The sequence below is a fragment of the Ipomoea triloba genome, chromosome 5 (genome assembly GCF_003576645.1).
Source record: "Ipomoea triloba cultivar NCNSP0323 chromosome 5, ASM357664v1".
NCBI lineage: Eukaryota > Viridiplantae > Streptophyta > Magnoliopsida > Solanales > Convolvulaceae > Ipomoea > Ipomoea triloba.
The window spans coordinates 23737112-23754406 of record NC_044920.1 but is presented as its reverse complement, the minus strand read 5'-3'; the positions used below and the strand labels follow the sequence as shown (position 1 = coordinate 23754406).

General features: G+C 37.0%; 2 protein-coding genes across 2 annotated transcripts in view; both read left to right on the top strand.

Moving 5' to 3' along the window:
• Positions 1-5586, top strand: part of LOC116020437 (phosphate transporter PHO1 homolog 3-like) — an 8810-nt gene extending 3224 nt beyond the window's left edge. The window contains exons 11-23 of the mRNA XM_031260910.1: positions 20-91; positions 170-193; positions 344-480; positions 2667-2688; positions 3305-3434; positions 3523-3643; positions 3720-3978; positions 4076-4180; positions 4265-4309; positions 4403-4552; positions 4638-4916; positions 4995-5131; positions 5429-5586. Of these exons, the coding sequence (XP_031116770.1) occupies positions 20-91; positions 170-193; positions 344-480; positions 2667-2688; positions 3305-3434; positions 3523-3643; positions 3720-3978; positions 4076-4180; positions 4265-4309; positions 4403-4552; positions 4638-4916; positions 4995-5131; positions 5429-5522 (1575 nt within the window). The 3' untranslated portion in view covers positions 5523-5586. The remainder of the gene's footprint in view (positions 1-19; positions 92-169; positions 194-343; positions 481-2666; positions 2689-3304; positions 3435-3522; positions 3644-3719; positions 3979-4075; positions 4181-4264; positions 4310-4402; positions 4553-4637; positions 4917-4994; positions 5132-5428) is intronic.
• Positions 5587-7905: 2319 nt separating this feature from the next.
• LOC116020436 (phosphate transporter PHO1 homolog 3-like) lies at positions 7906-9331 on the top strand. Its single transcript, XM_031260909.1, has 5 exons — positions 7906-7947; positions 8212-8361; positions 8447-8725; positions 8804-8940; positions 9238-9331. The coding sequence occupies exons 1-5, from the start codon at positions 7906-7908 to the stop codon at positions 9329-9331; spliced, it is 702 nt and encodes a 233-aa protein (XP_031116769.1).
• Positions 9332-17295: the final 7964 nt, after the last annotated feature.

The following is a 17295-nucleotide window of genomic DNA, read 5'->3' as shown; positions in this document are numbered from 1 at the left end:
AGATTGGGGTCTGTTGCAGAGGAACTCCAAGAACCCTTGGTTGAGGGACAAGCTCCTTGTTCCAAACAAGGCTGTCTACTTTGTTGCAATTGTAAGTATAAAAAAACCATAATGGAAATGGCAGTCTGTTTTCTTGAAATATTCATGTTCTTTGCTGGTTCAAATGCAGGTGGTGAACATCATTTTGAGGCTGGTATGGATGCAAATGATTCTGGGTTTTAAAGTTCCATTCCTCCATAGGAAAGCCATGACTGCCGTTGTTGCCNTAAGTATAAAAAAACCATAATGGAAATGGCAGTCTGTTTTCTTGAAATATTCATGTTCTTTGCTGGTTCAAATGCAGGTGGTGAACATCATTTTGAGGCTGGTATGGATGCAAATGATTCTGGGTTTTAAAGTTCCATTCCTCCATAGGAAAGCCATGACTGCCGTTGTTGCCTGTCTGGAAATCATCCGCCGCGGCATTTGGAACTTTTTCAGGTTAGTATATATATAGTCACATAGCCCAACAAAACAGTATGGTTAAGTTAGGTTGTTGATTTGCTAACCACAGTGTTACAAGTTCAACTCCCAATAGGAGTGGCCTATTAGTCTTCTACAGTATAATTCACCTTTTTGTGATTCTTAATCCGTTGGGATCACAAGGCCAAGTTTACCGTGCATAGGGGCTATGGTTTCCCTCATTACACACACTTAAAAAAAAAAAAAAAAAAAGAGCAATATGAATATGAGGTTGTTGAAAAGGTCTGGTAATGGTGTGTGTTTTTGGGTGTTAAGGTTGGAGAATGAGCATCTGAATAACGTTGGAAAATATCGAGCGTTCAAGTCTGTGCCATTGCCATTTAACCATGAAGTGGACAGGAGCATGTAGCGCTTCACAAATGACAATGCCTTTTTTGCCTTATTTGTATCTCTTTTTTTTGTTTTCGGAATTCTTTCTTCCCATTGTTTTCGGAATTCTTTTCTGTATATTGTCATGTCATTTAGTAAAGTATCTGTTTTAGTGGACCAAAACCCTCATAACTGAATAATGCAAAAAAAGGGAGAGAAAGAGAAAGAGGGAGTAATTTTTTTTTTTATTAAGAAAGGAGGTCGGGGAAACCCAGGAACTTAATGAAGGTCCCTCACAATCGCACTCCTAGTCCAGGAGCAACTCATTTTGTCTTCTTCCGAAGTTTGGTGCACTTCATCAGGTGGTACGTCAAGGTTACACCAATTCACCGACTTATATTTACCTAACCTAGCAAGGGTATCTGCCATTCTATTTTGTTCCTGGAAGACGACTTATCTGCTGGCATAAGTCTCCTACCAAGGCGCAGTCGACTTCCTGCGGGGCGATGACGACTACGTTGCCACTTGCGTTTTCATTTGCCGCAGCATTAGCGTTTGGGTTAGTCGGGCCTGAGCGCCGACTACGTCGTGTCTGTACCATAGAATCAGTGTAGAAATGGGACTTTTCGTATCGGTCCCCACGGACGGCGCCAATGTTGATTTTACGGCTATGAGACAATCGTTTCGGCTGACCAGCACTACCGTAGAACTTAGAGAATAATATTTGAACTCTTGAAGAAAATAATTGCACTTTGTATTCTGACTTCAGAGAATAAATCGAGCTCCCCTTACATTGTGACCCTAGGGGTATTTATATAAGAATAATAAGCCTATTCATGGAAATAAGTAAAATACTTAACAAATATGACTTAAGAAAGTAGTTTTTAGGGCTACACAACTGCTATGGGAGTTAATAAATTCTGATTAAGGCAACAACCCCAAATCTCACCTTAAATCTCGAATCCTGCGCAAGGTAACCACCTTTCACTACGCACCCAGTTGGGCACTGCCTCCCAACCGCCTGCTTGGACTGAGCCACTCAAATTTACACAACTCGAGCTATATATTCGTTCCATGCTTGGCCATCAGGCAGGTTCCTGGTACTAGTCTTCTCTGGTCGGTACCCTAATAATGGTATCCATCAATAGTTTTTCTTTTAGATTTTCAATCCTAAAAAGCAAACCTTAGAAGACAATCAATAGGTTTAATTTTATGTTAAATTACCTCCCTAAGAATTTTGACTGTATTATAAGTTGGAATTAATTCCACCAAAGGTCCCTTGTCTTTGGTAGCAATTCCAGTTTTAGTCCCAGACCTGCCATTTAACATCTCAGACTATTCTTTTCTGGACACTTCTAGTCCTTTTCATGATTTATCCTATTTTTAGTAAGGACAATTTTGTCTCTTCATATTTTTTTTATTTAACCGGTTTAATTAGGTTAGGTGAAGCAGACCGGTTCTTCTAATTATTAGATTCAATCCACAAATCCCTAGTGTACGCAACTTTATCTGCTTCAGTTCAAGGCTTCATCATCCTCCTTCACCCGGTGAAGAACGAGACCGTACAACGCTACTATAGAGGAGAGCAAAGGGGAAATTTGTCGCCCTAAATATGTAGTTCCAAATCTCTAAAGGAGTTCGCAATCGAGCAAAGGGGAAATTTGTCGTACAACGAGACCGTACAACGCTACTAAAGGAGTTCGCAATCGATAAAAGGAATTATTTGTCGCCCCATTATTGACCCTAATGTGGACCATGAATCTACCAAGAAGCTAATACCTCCATTGTATGAAAATACTAACATTATCTTGAATTGATGTCTATCTTTAAATCAGGTTGAAGCTGCATATGTTTCTGGTCTCTATTCGGTTTTTTGATTAAGTTAGGATTTGTGGATTGAATCTAATAATTAGAAGACCCGGTCTGCTTAACCTAACATAATTAAACTGGTGAAAACCGGTTAAATAAAAAAAATATGAAGAGACAAAATTATCCTTACTAAAAATAGGAAAATTCTTGAGAAGAACTAAAAGTGTCCAAAAAATAATAGGCTGGGATATTAAATGGCAAAAACAATAATCTGGGACTAAAATTGAAATTGCCACAAAAGACAAAGGACCTTTGGTGAAATTAACTCTTATAAGTCGTTAGAATTACCCAGTCGGAGCTTTAATAATATGTGAATAATCTGCATGACTTTATNCCCCGCCACTACCACCCCCCCTACCCCCACCACCCACCAACATTGTGTATTTTAAATATTTAAAATTAAAAATAATTATGCTAATTTTTCAGAAAATGAACCAAACATACCAAAACAGTTTTTTAAAATGCAACCAAACACTAGAAAGGAAAACGTTTTCTGAAAAGTGCTCACTTTCTAGAAAATATTTTTCTGCTTTCCAAACACACCCTAAAATTAGACCTGCAATGACATATTGCTTCTCTTTCCATCTTTCCATTCAATTCCCAGGTTAGTAGACTCATGGAAAGAACAGAAGCCACATTCATAAAGCACTTTGCCAATGGAAATAGAAGGAAAGGAATGAGTGTCTTAAGGCCTCATGTGAAGCGCGAGAAGCACAGAATCACATTTTTTCTTGGTGAGAGAGATTGTACGTGAAACTAACCGACTTAAATTACAAAGCAAACACTTGCTAGCTAAAGAGCCCTTCTGTTGTTGTCTTGCAGGCTTGTTCTCAGGCTGTTCGATAGCATTAATTGCAGCTATTATTGTTTTGGTACGTGTTAGAAATCTTCTTCAACACAAGGAGAGTGATCAGTTTATGGAAAATATATTCCCACTTTACAGGTGTGCTTCCCTTATGTGCAATATGCAGTGTGTAAACTTTAACAAATTACTAATACTCTGCAATTTAATTATGTAGTTTATTCGGATTCATTGTCCTACATATGCTCATATATGCTGGGGACATATACTTTTGGAGGCGTTACCGCATAAATTACCCCTTTATATTTGGCTTCAAGCAAGGATCAGAACTCGGGTATCGAGAAGTTCTCCTCCTTGCATCAGGCATTTTTGTACTTGCTTTGGCTGCTGTTCTCTCGCACTTAGATATAGAAATGGACCCTGTAACAAGAAGTTATAATGTGCTCACCGAGTCGGTTCCATTGATCCTGATTTCTGTAAGTCTAGCAGCCTAATTGTATTTTATCATTATATTGTGCTATGGAACTTCCATTTTGACCATAAAATAAAATTCTCTTATTTTGTCATTTCCAGGTTCTGCTAATAATAACATTCTGCCCTCTGAACATTGTGTATCGATCAAGTCGTTTCTTCCTCATCAGATGCGCCTGGCACTGCATCTGTGCTCCTCTTTTTAAAGTATGCCAATCTGCACATGTTAGAACAGACCATAAGAATCTTAAAGTTAATGTTCAGACAATCTGAAATTTCCTGTTTTTACAGGTGACCCTGCCTGATTTTTTCTTGGCAGATCAACTTACCAGCCAGGTTTCCTCCTTTTAGCCTTAGATTCCATCAACCTTAATATAATGTCTACAAACATCATTAACCTAACTGCTCTGATATGATCTTATATTACAGGTTCAGGCCATCAGGAGCTTTGAATTCTACATCTGTTACTATGGATGGGGAAACTCCAGAGAAAGATTAAAAAAATGTCAGGAAAGTGATGTGTATGAAATCTTTTATATAATTGTAGCAGCAATCCCATTCGTTGTTCGGTTACTTCAGGTATGCTAGCTAATAATAATAACCAGCCTGATCAGTATATGTTTACAGCTAATTAAAAAGACTCAAGAACTCATAAATTGTGCAGTGCCTTCGTCGCTTGTTCGAGGAGAAAGATAATAGCCAAGGGCTGAATGGGCTCAAGTACTTCACAACAGTGGCTGCACTGGTGCTAAGAACACTGTTTGAGCTAAAGAATGGAACAACCCTGACAGTTCTGGCAACAACCTTTTCAGGGATCACGACCATCGCCAATACGTACTGGGACATCGTAATAGATTGGGGTCTGTTGCAGAGGAACTCCAAGAACCCTTGGTTGAGGGACAAGCTCCTTGTTCCAAACAAGGCTGTCTACTTTGTTGCAATTGTAAGTATAAAAAAACCATAATGGAAATGGCAGTCTGTTTTCTTGAAATATTCATGTTCTTTGCTGGTTCAAATGCAGGTGGTGAACATCATTTTGAGGCTGGTATGGATGCAAATGATTCTGGGTTTTAAAGTTCCATTCCTCCATAGGAAAGCCATGACTGCCGTTGTTGCCTGTCTGGAAATCATCCGCCGCGGCATTTGGAACTTTTTCAGGTTAGTATATATATAGTCACATAGCCCAACAAAACAGTATGGTTAAGTTAGGTTGTTGATTTGCTAACCACAGTGTTACAAGTTCAACTCCCAATAGGAGTGGCCTATTAGTCTTCTACAGTATAATTCACCTTTTTGTGATTCTTAATCCGTTGGGATCACAAGGCCAAGTTTACCGTGCATAGGGGCTATGGTTTCCCTCATTACACACACTTAAAAAAAAAAAAAAAAAAAGAGCAATATGAATATGAGGTTGTTGAAAAGGTCTGGTAATGGTGTGTGTTTTTGGGTGTTAAGGTTGGAGAATGAGCATCTGAATAACGTTGGAAAATATCGAGCGTTCAAGTCTGTGCCATTGCCATTTAACCATGAAGTGGACAGGAGCATGTAGCGCTTCACAAATGACAATGCCTTTTTTGCCTTATTTGTATCTCTTTTTTTTGTTTTCGGAATTCTTTCTTCCCATTGTTTTCGGAATTCTTTTCTGTATATTGTCATGTCATTTAGTAAAGTATCTGTTTTAGTGGACCAAAACCCTCATAACTGAATAATGCAAAAAAAGGGAGAGAAAGAGAAAGAGGGAGTAATTTTTTTTTTTATTAAGAAAGGAGGTCGGGGAAACCCAGGAACTTAATGAAGGTCCCTCACAATCGCACTCCTAGTCCAGGAGCAACTCATTTTGTCTTCTTCCGAAGTTTGGTGCACTTCATCAGGTGGTACGTCAAGGTTACACCAATTCACCGACTTATATTTACCTAACCTAGCAAGGGTATCTGCCATTCTATTTTGTTCCTGGAAGACGACTTATCTGCTGGCATAAGTCTCCTACCAAGGCGCAGTCGACTTCCTGCGGGGCGATGACGACTACGTTGCCACTTGCGTTTTCATTTGCCGCAGCATTAGCGTTTGGGTTAGTCGGGCCTGAGCGCCGACTACGTCGTGTCTGTACCATAGAATCAGTGTAGAAATGGGACTTTTCGTATCGGTCCCCACGGACGGCGCCAATGTTGATTTTACGGCTATGAGACAATCGTTTCGGCTGACCAGCACTACCGTAGAACTTAGAGAATAATATTTGAACTCTTGAAGAAAATAATTGCACTTTGTATTCTGACTTCAGAGAATAAATCGAGCTCCCCTTACATTGTGACCCTAGGGGTATTTATATAAGAATAATAAGCCTATTCATGGAAATAAGTAAAATACTTAACAAATATGACTTAAGAAAGTAGTTTTTAGGGCTACACAACTGCTATGGGAGTTAATAAATTCTGATTAAGGCAACAACCCCAAATCTCACCTTAAATCTCGAATCCTGCGCAAGGTAACCACCTTTCACTACGCACCCAGTTGGGCACTGCCTCCCAACCGCCTGCTTGGACTGAGCCACTCAAATTTACACAACTCGAGCTATATATTCGTTCCATGCTTGGCCATCAGGCAGGTTCCTGGTACTAGTCTTCTCTGGTCGGTACCCTAATAATGGTATCCATCAATAGTTTTTCTTTTAGATTTTCAATCCTAAAAAGCAAACCTTAGAAGACAATCAATAGGTTTAATTTTATGTTAAATTACCTCCCTAAGAATTTTGACTGTATTATAAGTTGGAATTAATTCCACCAAAGGTCCCTTGTCTTTGGTAGCAATTCCAGTTTTAGTCCCAGACCTGCCATTTAACATCTCAGACTATTCTTTTCTGGACACTTCTAGTCCTTTTCATGATTTATCCTATTTTTAGTAAGGACAATTTTGTCTCTTCATATTTTTTTTATTTAACCGGTTTAATTAGGTTAGGTGAAGCAGACCGGTTCTTCTAATTATTAGATTCAATCCACAAATCCCTAGTGTACGCAACTTTATCTGCTTCAGTTCAAGGCTTCATCATCCTCCTTCACCCGGTGAAGAACGAGACCGTACAACGCTACTATAGAGGAGAGCAAAGGGGAAATTTGTCGCCCTAAATATGTAGTTCCAAATCTCTAAAGGAGTTCGCAATCGAGCAAAGGGGAAATTTGTCGTACAACGAGACCGTACAACGCTACTAAAGGAGTTCGCAATCGATAAAAGGAATTATTTGTCGCCCCATTATTGACCCTAATGTGGACCATGAATCTACCAAGAAGCTAATACCTCCATTGTATGAAAATACTAACATTATCTTGAATTGATGTCTATCTTTAAATCAGGTTGAAGCTGCATATGTTTCTGGTCTCTATTCGGTTTTTTGATTAAGTTAGGATTTGTGGATTGAATCTAATAATTAGAAGACCCGGTCTGCTTAACCTAACATAATTAAACTGGTGAAAACCGGTTAAATAAAAAAAATATGAAGAGACAAAATTATCCTTACTAAAAATAGGAAAATTCTTGAGAAGAACTAAAAGTGTCCAAAAAATAATAGGCTGGGATATTAAATGGCAAAAACAATAATCTGGGACTAAAATTGAAATTGCCACAAAAGACAAAGGACCTTTGGTGAAATTAACTCTTATAAGTCGTTAGAATTACCCAGTCGGAGCTTTAATAATATGTGAATAATCTGCATGACTTTATCTCCTAAAGTGTGTTGGAAACGTGAGCAATGACCAAGAAAATATGAACAATTGAATATTGGAAAATTAAGCGGCTTTTCTTTTAGATTTTCAATCCTAAAAAACAAACCTTAGAAGACAATCTAGGTTTAATTTTATGTTAAATTACCTCCCTACAAATTTTGACGGTAGCCAAAGACCTTGTGGTCTAGTGGCATTCGGTGTCCCGGAAAACACTCTCACATGAATGATAGGCGTGGGTTTGAGCCACAGTGGAACCTTCAGGTTGAGAACGTAGCTACATTGTAACAGAGTCAGTAATACTCAAGAAAAAAAAAGAATTTTGACTGTATTATAAATCGTTAGAATTACCCGGTCGGAGCTTTAATAATATGTGAATAATCTGCATGACTTTATNTGCCTGATTTTTTCTTGGCAGATCAACTTACCAGCCAGGTTTCCTCCTTTTAGCCTTAGATTCCATCAACCTTAATATAATGTCTACAAACATCATTAACCTAACTGCTCTGATATGATCTTATATTACAGGTTCAGGCCATCAGGAGCTTTGAATTCTACATCTGTTACTATGGATGGGGAAACTCCAGAGAAAGATTAAAAAAATGTCAGGAAAGTGATGTGTATGAAATCTTTTATATAATTGTAGCAGCAATCCCATTCGTTGTTCGGTTACTTCAGGTATGCTAGCTAATAATAATAACCAGCCTGATCAGTATATGTTTACAGCTAATTAAAAAGACTCAAGAACTCATAAATTGTGCAGTGCCTTCGTCGCTTGTTCGAGGAGAAAGATAATAGCCAAGGGCTGAATGGGCTCAAGTACTTCACAACAGTGGCTGCACTGGTGCTAAGAACACTGTTTGAGCTAAAGAATGGAACAACCCTGACAGTTCTGGCAACAACCTTTTCAGGGATCACGACCATCGCCAATACGTACTGGGACATCGTAATAGATTGGGGTCTGTTGCAGAGGAACTCCAAGAACCCTTGGTTGAGGGACAAGCTCCTTGTTCCAAACAAGGCTGTCTACTTTGTTGCAATTGTAAGTATAAAAAAACCATAATGGAAATGGCAGTCTGTTTTCTTGAAATATTCATGTTCTTTGCTGGTTCAAATGCAGGTGGTGAACATCATTTTGAGGCTGGTATGGATGCAAATGATTCTGGGTTTTAAAGTTCCATTCCTCCATAGGAAAGCCATGACTGCCGTTGTTGCCTGTCTGGAAATCATCCGCCGCGGCATTTGGAACTTTTTCAGGTTAGTATATATATAGTCACATAGCCCAACAAAACAGTATGGTTAAGTTAGGTTGTTGATTTGCTAACCACAGTGTTACAAGTTCAACTCCCAATAGGAGTGGCCTATTAGTCTTCTACAGTATAATTCACCTTTTTGTGATTCTTAATCCGTTGGGATCACAAGGCCAAGTTTACCGTGCATAGGGGCTATGGTTTCCCTCATTACACACACTTAAAAAAAAAAAAAAAAAAAGAGCAATATGAATATGAGGTTGTTGAAAAGGTCTGGTAATGGTGTGTGTTTTTGGGTGTTAAGGTTGGAGAATGAGCATCTGAATAACGTTGGAAAATATCGAGCGTTCAAGTCTGTGCCATTGCCATTTAACCATGAAGTGGACAGGAGCATGTAGCGCTTCACAAATGACAATGCCTTTTTTGCCTTATTTGTATCTCTTTTTTTTGTTTTCGGAATTCTTTCTTCCCATTGTTTTCGGAATTCTTTTCTGTATATTGTCATGTCATTTAGTAAAGTATCTGTTTTAGTGGACCAAAACCCTCATAACTGAATAATGCAAAAAAAGGGAGAGAAAGAGAAAGAGGGAGTAATTTTTTTTTTTATTAAGAAAGGAGGTCGGGGAAACCCAGGAACTTAATGAAGGTCCCTCACAATCGCACTCCTAGTCCAGGAGCAACTCATTTTGTCTTCTTCCGAAGTTTGGTGCACTTCATCAGGTGGTACGTCAAGGTTACACCAATTCACCGACTTATATTTACCTAACCTAGCAAGGGTATCTGCCATTCTATTTTGTTCCTGGAAGACGACTTATCTGCTGGCATAAGTCTCCTACCAAGGCGCAGTCGACTTCCTGCGGGGCGATGACGACTACGTTGCCACTTGCGTTTTCATTTGCCGCAGCATTAGCGTTTGGGTTAGTCGGGCCTGAGCGCCGACTACGTCGTGTCTGTACCATAGAATCAGTGTAGAAATGGGACTTTTCGTATCGGTCCCCACGGACGGCGCCAATGTTGATTTTACGGCTATGAGACAATCGTTTCGGCTGACCAGCACTACCGTAGAACTTAGAGAATAATATTTGAACTCTTGAAGAAAATAATTGCACTTTGTATTCTGACTTCAGAGAATAAATCGAGCTCCCCTTACATTGTGACCCTAGGGGTATTTATATAAGAATAATAAGCCTATTCATGGAAATAAGTAAAATACTTAACAAATATGACTTAAGAAAGTAGTTTTTAGGGCTACACAACTGCTATGGGAGTTAATAAATTCTGATTAAGGCAACAACCCCAAATCTCACCTTAAATCTCGAATCCTGCGCAAGGTAACCACCTTTCACTACGCACCCAGTTGGGCACTGCCTCCCAACCGCCTGCTTGGACTGAGCCACTCAAATTTACACAACTCGAGCTATATATTCGTTCCATGCTTGGCCATCAGGCAGGTTCCTGGTACTAGTCTTCTCTGGTCGGTACCCTAATAATGGTATCCATCAATAGTTTTTCTTTTAGATTTTCAATCCTAAAAAGCAAACCTTAGAAGACAATCAATAGGTTTAATTTTATGTTAAATTACCTCCCTAAGAATTTTGACTGTATTATAAGTTGGAATTAATTCCACCAAAGGTCCCTTGTCTTTGGTAGCAATTCCAGTTTTAGTCCCAGACCTGCCATTTAACATCTCAGACTATTCTTTTCTGGACACTTCTAGTCCTTTTCATGATTTATCCTATTTTTAGTAAGGACAATTTTGTCTCTTCATATTTTTTTTATTTAACCGGTTTAATTAGGTTAGGTGAAGCAGACCGGTTCTTCTAATTATTAGATTCAATCCACAAATCCCTAGTGTACGCAACTTTATCTGCTTCAGTTCAAGGCTTCATCATCCTCCTTCACCCGGTGAAGAACGAGACCGTACAACGCTACTATAGAGGAGAGCAAAGGGGAAATTTGTCGCCCTAAATATGTAGTTCCAAATCTCTAAAGGAGTTCGCAATCGAGCAAAGGGGAAATTTGTCGTACAACGAGACCGTACAACGCTACTAAAGGAGTTCGCAATCGATAAAAGGAATTATTTGTCGCCCCATTATTGACCCTAATGTGGACCATGAATCTACCAAGAAGCTAATACCTCCATTGTATGAAAATACTAACATTATCTTGAATTGATGTCTATCTTTAAATCAGGTTGAAGCTGCATATGTTTCTGGTCTCTATTCGGTTTTTTGATTAAGTTAGGATTTGTGGATTGAATCTAATAATTAGAAGACCCGGTCTGCTTAACCTAACATAATTAAACTGGTGAAAACCGGTTAAATAAAAAAAATATGAAGAGACAAAATTATCCTTACTAAAAATAGGAAAATTCTTGAGAAGAACTAAAAGTGTCCAAAAAATAATAGGCTGGGATATTAAATGGCAAAAACAATAATCTGGGACTAAAATTGAAATTGCCACAAAAGACAAAGGACCTTTGGTGAAATTAACTCTTATAAGTCGTTAGAATTACCCAGTCGGAGCTTTAATAATATGTGAATAATCTGCATGACTTTATCTCCTAAAGTGTGTTGGAAACGTGAGCAATGACCAAGAAAATATGAACAATTGAATATTGGAAAATTAAGCGGCTTTTCTTTTAGATTTTCAATCCTAAAAAACAAACCTTAGAAGACAATCTAGGTTTAATTTTATGTTAAATTACCTCCCTACAAATTTTGACGGTAGCCAAAGACCTTGTGGTCTAGTGGCATTCGGTGTCCCGGAAAACACTCTCACATGAATGATAGGCGTGGGTTTGAGCCACAGTGGAACCTTCAGGTTGAGAACGTAGCTACATTGTAACAGAGTCAGTAATACTCAAGAAAAAAAAAGAATTTTGACTGTATTATAAATCGTTAGAATTACCCGGTCGGAGCTTTAATAATATGTGAATAATCTGCATGACTTTATCTCCTAAAGTGTGTTGGAAACGTGAGCAATGACCAAGAAAATATGAACAATTGAATATTGGAAAATTAAGCGGCTTTTCTTTTAGATTTTCAATCCTAAAAAACAAACCTTAATTTTGACCGTAGCTAAAGATCTTGTGGTCTAGTGACACTGGGTGCCCCAGAAAACACTCACATGAATGATGGGAGTGGGTTCGAGCCTCAATGTAGGCAACTGTGCTTCACTAGGTTGAGATACTACATTGTAACATGGGTAAATATCATTTTTAGTCCCTCAACTATAATATATGTATCAATTTTGGTCCTTGAGTATTAAAAATTTCAAATTAGATGCATGACTATTCAATTTGTATCACATTTGGTCCTTGACTATTAACATTCTCAAATTAGTTGCATGACTATTCATTTTGTATCACATTTGGTCCTGCCGATAAATTTTCCAGCCAAATTTCCGGCGAAGTCACCGGTGACCGACTAGTTTATTTAATTTTTATTTTAAAAATTATTTTAATACTCCGTAACTTTAAAATAAAAAAAATTAAAATAAAAAATAATAATAATAAAATAGAAAATGCCGGCCACCCCCGATGACTTCGCTGGAAATTTGGCCGAAAAATTTAATGGCAGGACCAAATGTGATACAAAATGAATAGTCATGCACTTAATTTGAAAATGTTAATAGTCAAGGATCAAAAGTGATACAAATTGAATAGTCATGGACCTAATTTGAAAATTTTAATAGTCAAGAACCAAAATTGATACATGTATTATAGTTGAGGGACTGAAAATGATATTTTCTCTTGTAACACTGTAATAGAGTCAATTAGTACTAAAAAAAAAAAAGAATTTCAAGAAAATATGAACAATTGAATATTGGAAAATTAAGCGGCTCCTAAAGTGTGTTGGAAACGTGAGCAATGACCAAGAAAATATGAACAATTGAATATTGGAAAATTAAGCGGCTTCACAACATACATGTAATTCAACTATATAACATGGCATTTGGTTGGTGGGAATTTAAATTTCATTCCCACCTAATTTCGAAGGCAACTAAATTCATTCGTTTGATGGGAGGAATTGCAATTCTCTCATTTTCATGGAATTAGAATCCCATGATCCCCCCTCCCCGAGATTTTAATTCCATGGATTTTAAGAATAAAGAAAGATACTCATGAGACAAAATTACCCCTTTCTTTTTAACCTAAAATTGATGTCTGACATTCTATTTTAGCTAATACCGTGTATTATCTTCGACAACTATCAACAAGAAAGCCGTTCCTGAGCAAGCATTAATCATTTTTGCCACAATTTGAAGGTTGGGGATGTGGTGTGATGAACCCTTTCTATTATAATTGTTTTTTAATGTAAGCGTTTAGAAAGCTTAACATTTTATTATGTTTAATTAGGTTGTGTACTTTTATTTTTATGCTTTTTTATTTATGTGACCTTATGAAGCTTAACATTTGATGAAGTATTTGCATGAAAATTAATTACAATAATAATAATAATAATAATAATAATAATAACAATACCAACGATGGCATTTTGGACTTTTTACTACTTATTCCCTTTCAATTTCCATGTATACCAAACATTGGAATTGAAATTCCTAGTAATTTTATTCCCTCCAACCAAACACTGGAATTTAAACTCCACTTTATTCTCACATTATTCTTCTCTCATGGAATTGCAATTCCTTTCCCACCTAATTCCTTCCCTCCAACCAAACGCCCCGTAAAGACTTTACTTTTCTCCAATTGAAATTGTAAAAATAGAATAATCAAAATGTTATTGAAACTAAGTAGATCCTGTGTGGCCAAAGACCTTGTGGTCTGGTGGCACCCGCCACCCGGTTACACCCCATATGGAAGGGGGATGGTTCGAGCCTCGGTGGAGGCGATATTGGCTCTTTGTGCTTCATTAGGTTGAGAAAGTAGTTATGAACAGATACTACATTGTACAACCCTGTATTCACAATAAATTGTGAACATGGACCCGGGTACATGGCATAACAACTGACAAAATATTCTTAGTACAATTTATCTCTTATGCGTAATTTGCGGACTATTGCACAAAAGTGATATTTACTCAATATATACTATTCGATAGTGACTGCAATTTCTTGTTTGCATCCAAAAAAATACAGAGTAATAAAAATATGGGAAAAGAGTCAAATAGGCTCCTAAACTTTGCATAAAAAATCAATTAAATCCCTAAACTTTAAAAAAGTGCAATTAAACCCTCAAACATATTTTTTTGATCAAATAAGTCCAACAACCAGTCACGAACCTATTATAGGCGGTCAGTTATATTCCAATGAAAAATCCAAAGAATCTCCGACAACAAAGGCTCCTAGTCGCCTTCTCCGAGAGAAGGCTACCATCTCTAGGGGCTTTCTTATGGGGAAGGCGGCCTTTTCTGGTCGCCTTTTCTTAGAGAAGGCGATCGTCTCTGGCCACCTTCTCCTGGAGAAAGCAACCTTTTGGTCTATGGTCGATTTTTTCAGTGAAATTTGCCGGTTAATGGCGAAAAATAGCGGTCAACAGTTTAATTTTACTAGTAACCTATTGGCTACCGATAAATTTGACTTATTTGATAAAACATAATACATTTAATGAACACAACGGGGTAGTTCAAGTAGTAAGTGAGCTCTCTTTGTGGAGAAGAATTTCAGGAAAACTCGGATTTGATTCCCACAAGTGACGATGCCTTCTGGAGTGAATGCGGGTGGACATAGATCATTAAACGGACGGAGAAAGACCCGGTGCACTCTTTAAAGTTCAGGGGCTTAATTGATTTTTAGTCGTTTAGAGGTCTAGTTTTAATTAATCATTGCCACATATATACCAAAGTAAATGTGATGAATGTCTTAAACTAATACTTTTTCCTTGCACATTTTAGTATTTTTGCTTGTTAATCATTACATTATTAAGTCGATTTGATCACTTATGGAATGATTGCATGTTATGGGTGATTTGATAAAGAAATGATATATATTTTTTATGCATTCAATGAAGTATTTGATTAAATTTTTGGAGTTACCTTGGCACGAGAGCACAATTGGATGACCAAAGTAATGACTTTTGGAGTTCTGAACGTTTTGGGATGGACCATGACGTGACATGCGGTTGAGGAGAGCACTGAAGCCATTACCGAAGACCTTGGAGGCCTCTCCTGCTAGCCACAGGCATGCATGGCCACACCCGTGACTAGCAGGCAGAATGTTCTGTCTTGTGGGGATGGGTCTGGTCACGCCCTTGCCTGCACCCGTGCCCACAAGATAGTGAGCATGGTTATGTTGGGCACAAGTATAGTCACACCTGCGCCCGTGCTTATGCCCAGCCTCTGTTACATTTAAAGGGCACTTTTTGTCTTATTTTAAAAACTCTTTCCACCTAAAAATCACAACTTTCATTTCCCTTTCATTCCCTAGTTAGTTTTAGCTCTAAAATAGCATATATTAGAGTATATTATTTGTTCATTTTCATTTCCAATTACAAGCTCAAGAACATTGCAATATTGAATTTCAAGGCTTCAATAGAGAAGTTTTCTTATTTATCTCTTTTCTTTGTTTTTCGTTTACACTTTCAATTACTCCTTTAATATTGTGTATCTATTGTTATATTATGGACTAGGATGCCTATATGAGTTGTATTGCATAAAGGAGATTATTTGGATGTTCTAGGGTTTGTTGTGAAATTGTGTATAATTGTTGGATCTCAATTATATGCTTTATTTGGAGTATGTTTGTTGCTACGAGAATACGTAGGTAGAGCTTGTACACTAGTCAAACATTAACACACTTAATGCCTAATACAAGAGTATTTCAGGTGTTAAGGATAATTTATGTCTTGTATTTTTGTTTGGGCAACTTTGTGTTGAATTGCCATGCGAGTGGAATTCAATGTGAGGTTGCAAGTCCAAATTGCTACAAGAGTGGTAATTGGACAACTTATGTGCATCTCATTTACCATATGCCTTATTCTAATTCTCTAATCCTTAGTACACTATTTGGCATCTTAGCTTGAATCAACAAGTCTCGGTCCTTTGTTTTATTTGTCTTATTTGTTTTTTGTTTAATTATGTCAATCCAACTCTTTGACTATAGGCCTAGCTTCTATAAAAATAATTTTAACTTATGCTTAACTCCCCTTACATCAATTCTTAATATTACAAGAGTCATCTCCAATAAAATGATATCTAAACTTTATATTGTAATTTGATACTTGATGAATGTGTGAATCGTCCTTATCAAAATGTTACACTTAACATCATAAATAAGGAAGATGGTGGGAGAAGATGATGGATAGTAGAATACCCGCCATAATAAATATTTATAACAACAAATACATACGCAGTATTATAATAAATATTTGTAATATTTGTTATAGAGTCAATAGTACTCAAAAATAAAAATTAATTATTCCAACTTAACGTACATTATTAGGTGTACCAGTACGGCCACCAAACCGTGGACTGTCAATGAATCAAAACCATTACACAAATTAAAGAAGAAGTCTTTTGGTCAAAGAAGACAAGAAAACCGAGTCACAACAGAATTAATCCTATCGCTGTGGCGCTATGCTATCCCAAGAGCCAATTATTGTCACTCACTCATTTATTGTCATCACCGCTGACAACACCTACCTCTCAAATGAGTTTTCTATTTTGATTAGCCGGCAAACTATAATAGGATACACTGATTTGGACTGCCCGGTGATCAAGGAGGGTTATTTGAATCAGTTATAATAATCCCAACAGGCCAACAATATAATGATAACCATGGATAGTGTAAATAATTTTGAGGATACCGGTATTCGTATTGGTTACATATATCATTATTTTAATTCTTATATTCCTTACATATTGCTTATGTTTTTGTTTATTTAATTGTCTTTTGGATTAAAAAGTACTCCGTAATTTTTTAAAAGTTTTATTTTATTGATGGTCTAGGGAGTAGTTGAAAGAGTTTTTATATGCTAAGCTAGGAGATATTTCCTGACCATCCAGGACAACATAATGATTCTAAATTGACATTTGACTGAAACAAAGATCTTTAAAAAGTGAAGAAAAAAAAATTAATAGGACTTTAATTAGACTTGGTTTTTGCACCGTTGTGAGTGGATAAGAATTTAGAACTAGTCATTGAATTGTCATATACTCACATTACAACATCTTTTTTCTTTTTTTTTCTTTAAATAAAAAGTAAAAATTGTACCGTGTACTTGCAATTTTAATGGGTTAGCTTATAAACAACGGGAGTAGCAATTGTTATGATCGAAAAATTATATGTTAAAATTAATTTATTATGTACCTATACAAAATTTGAAGATACATAATTTGTTAACTACATACATATAATATGTTAATATGTGGCACCTGATATAATGCATTAACATATATGTGCA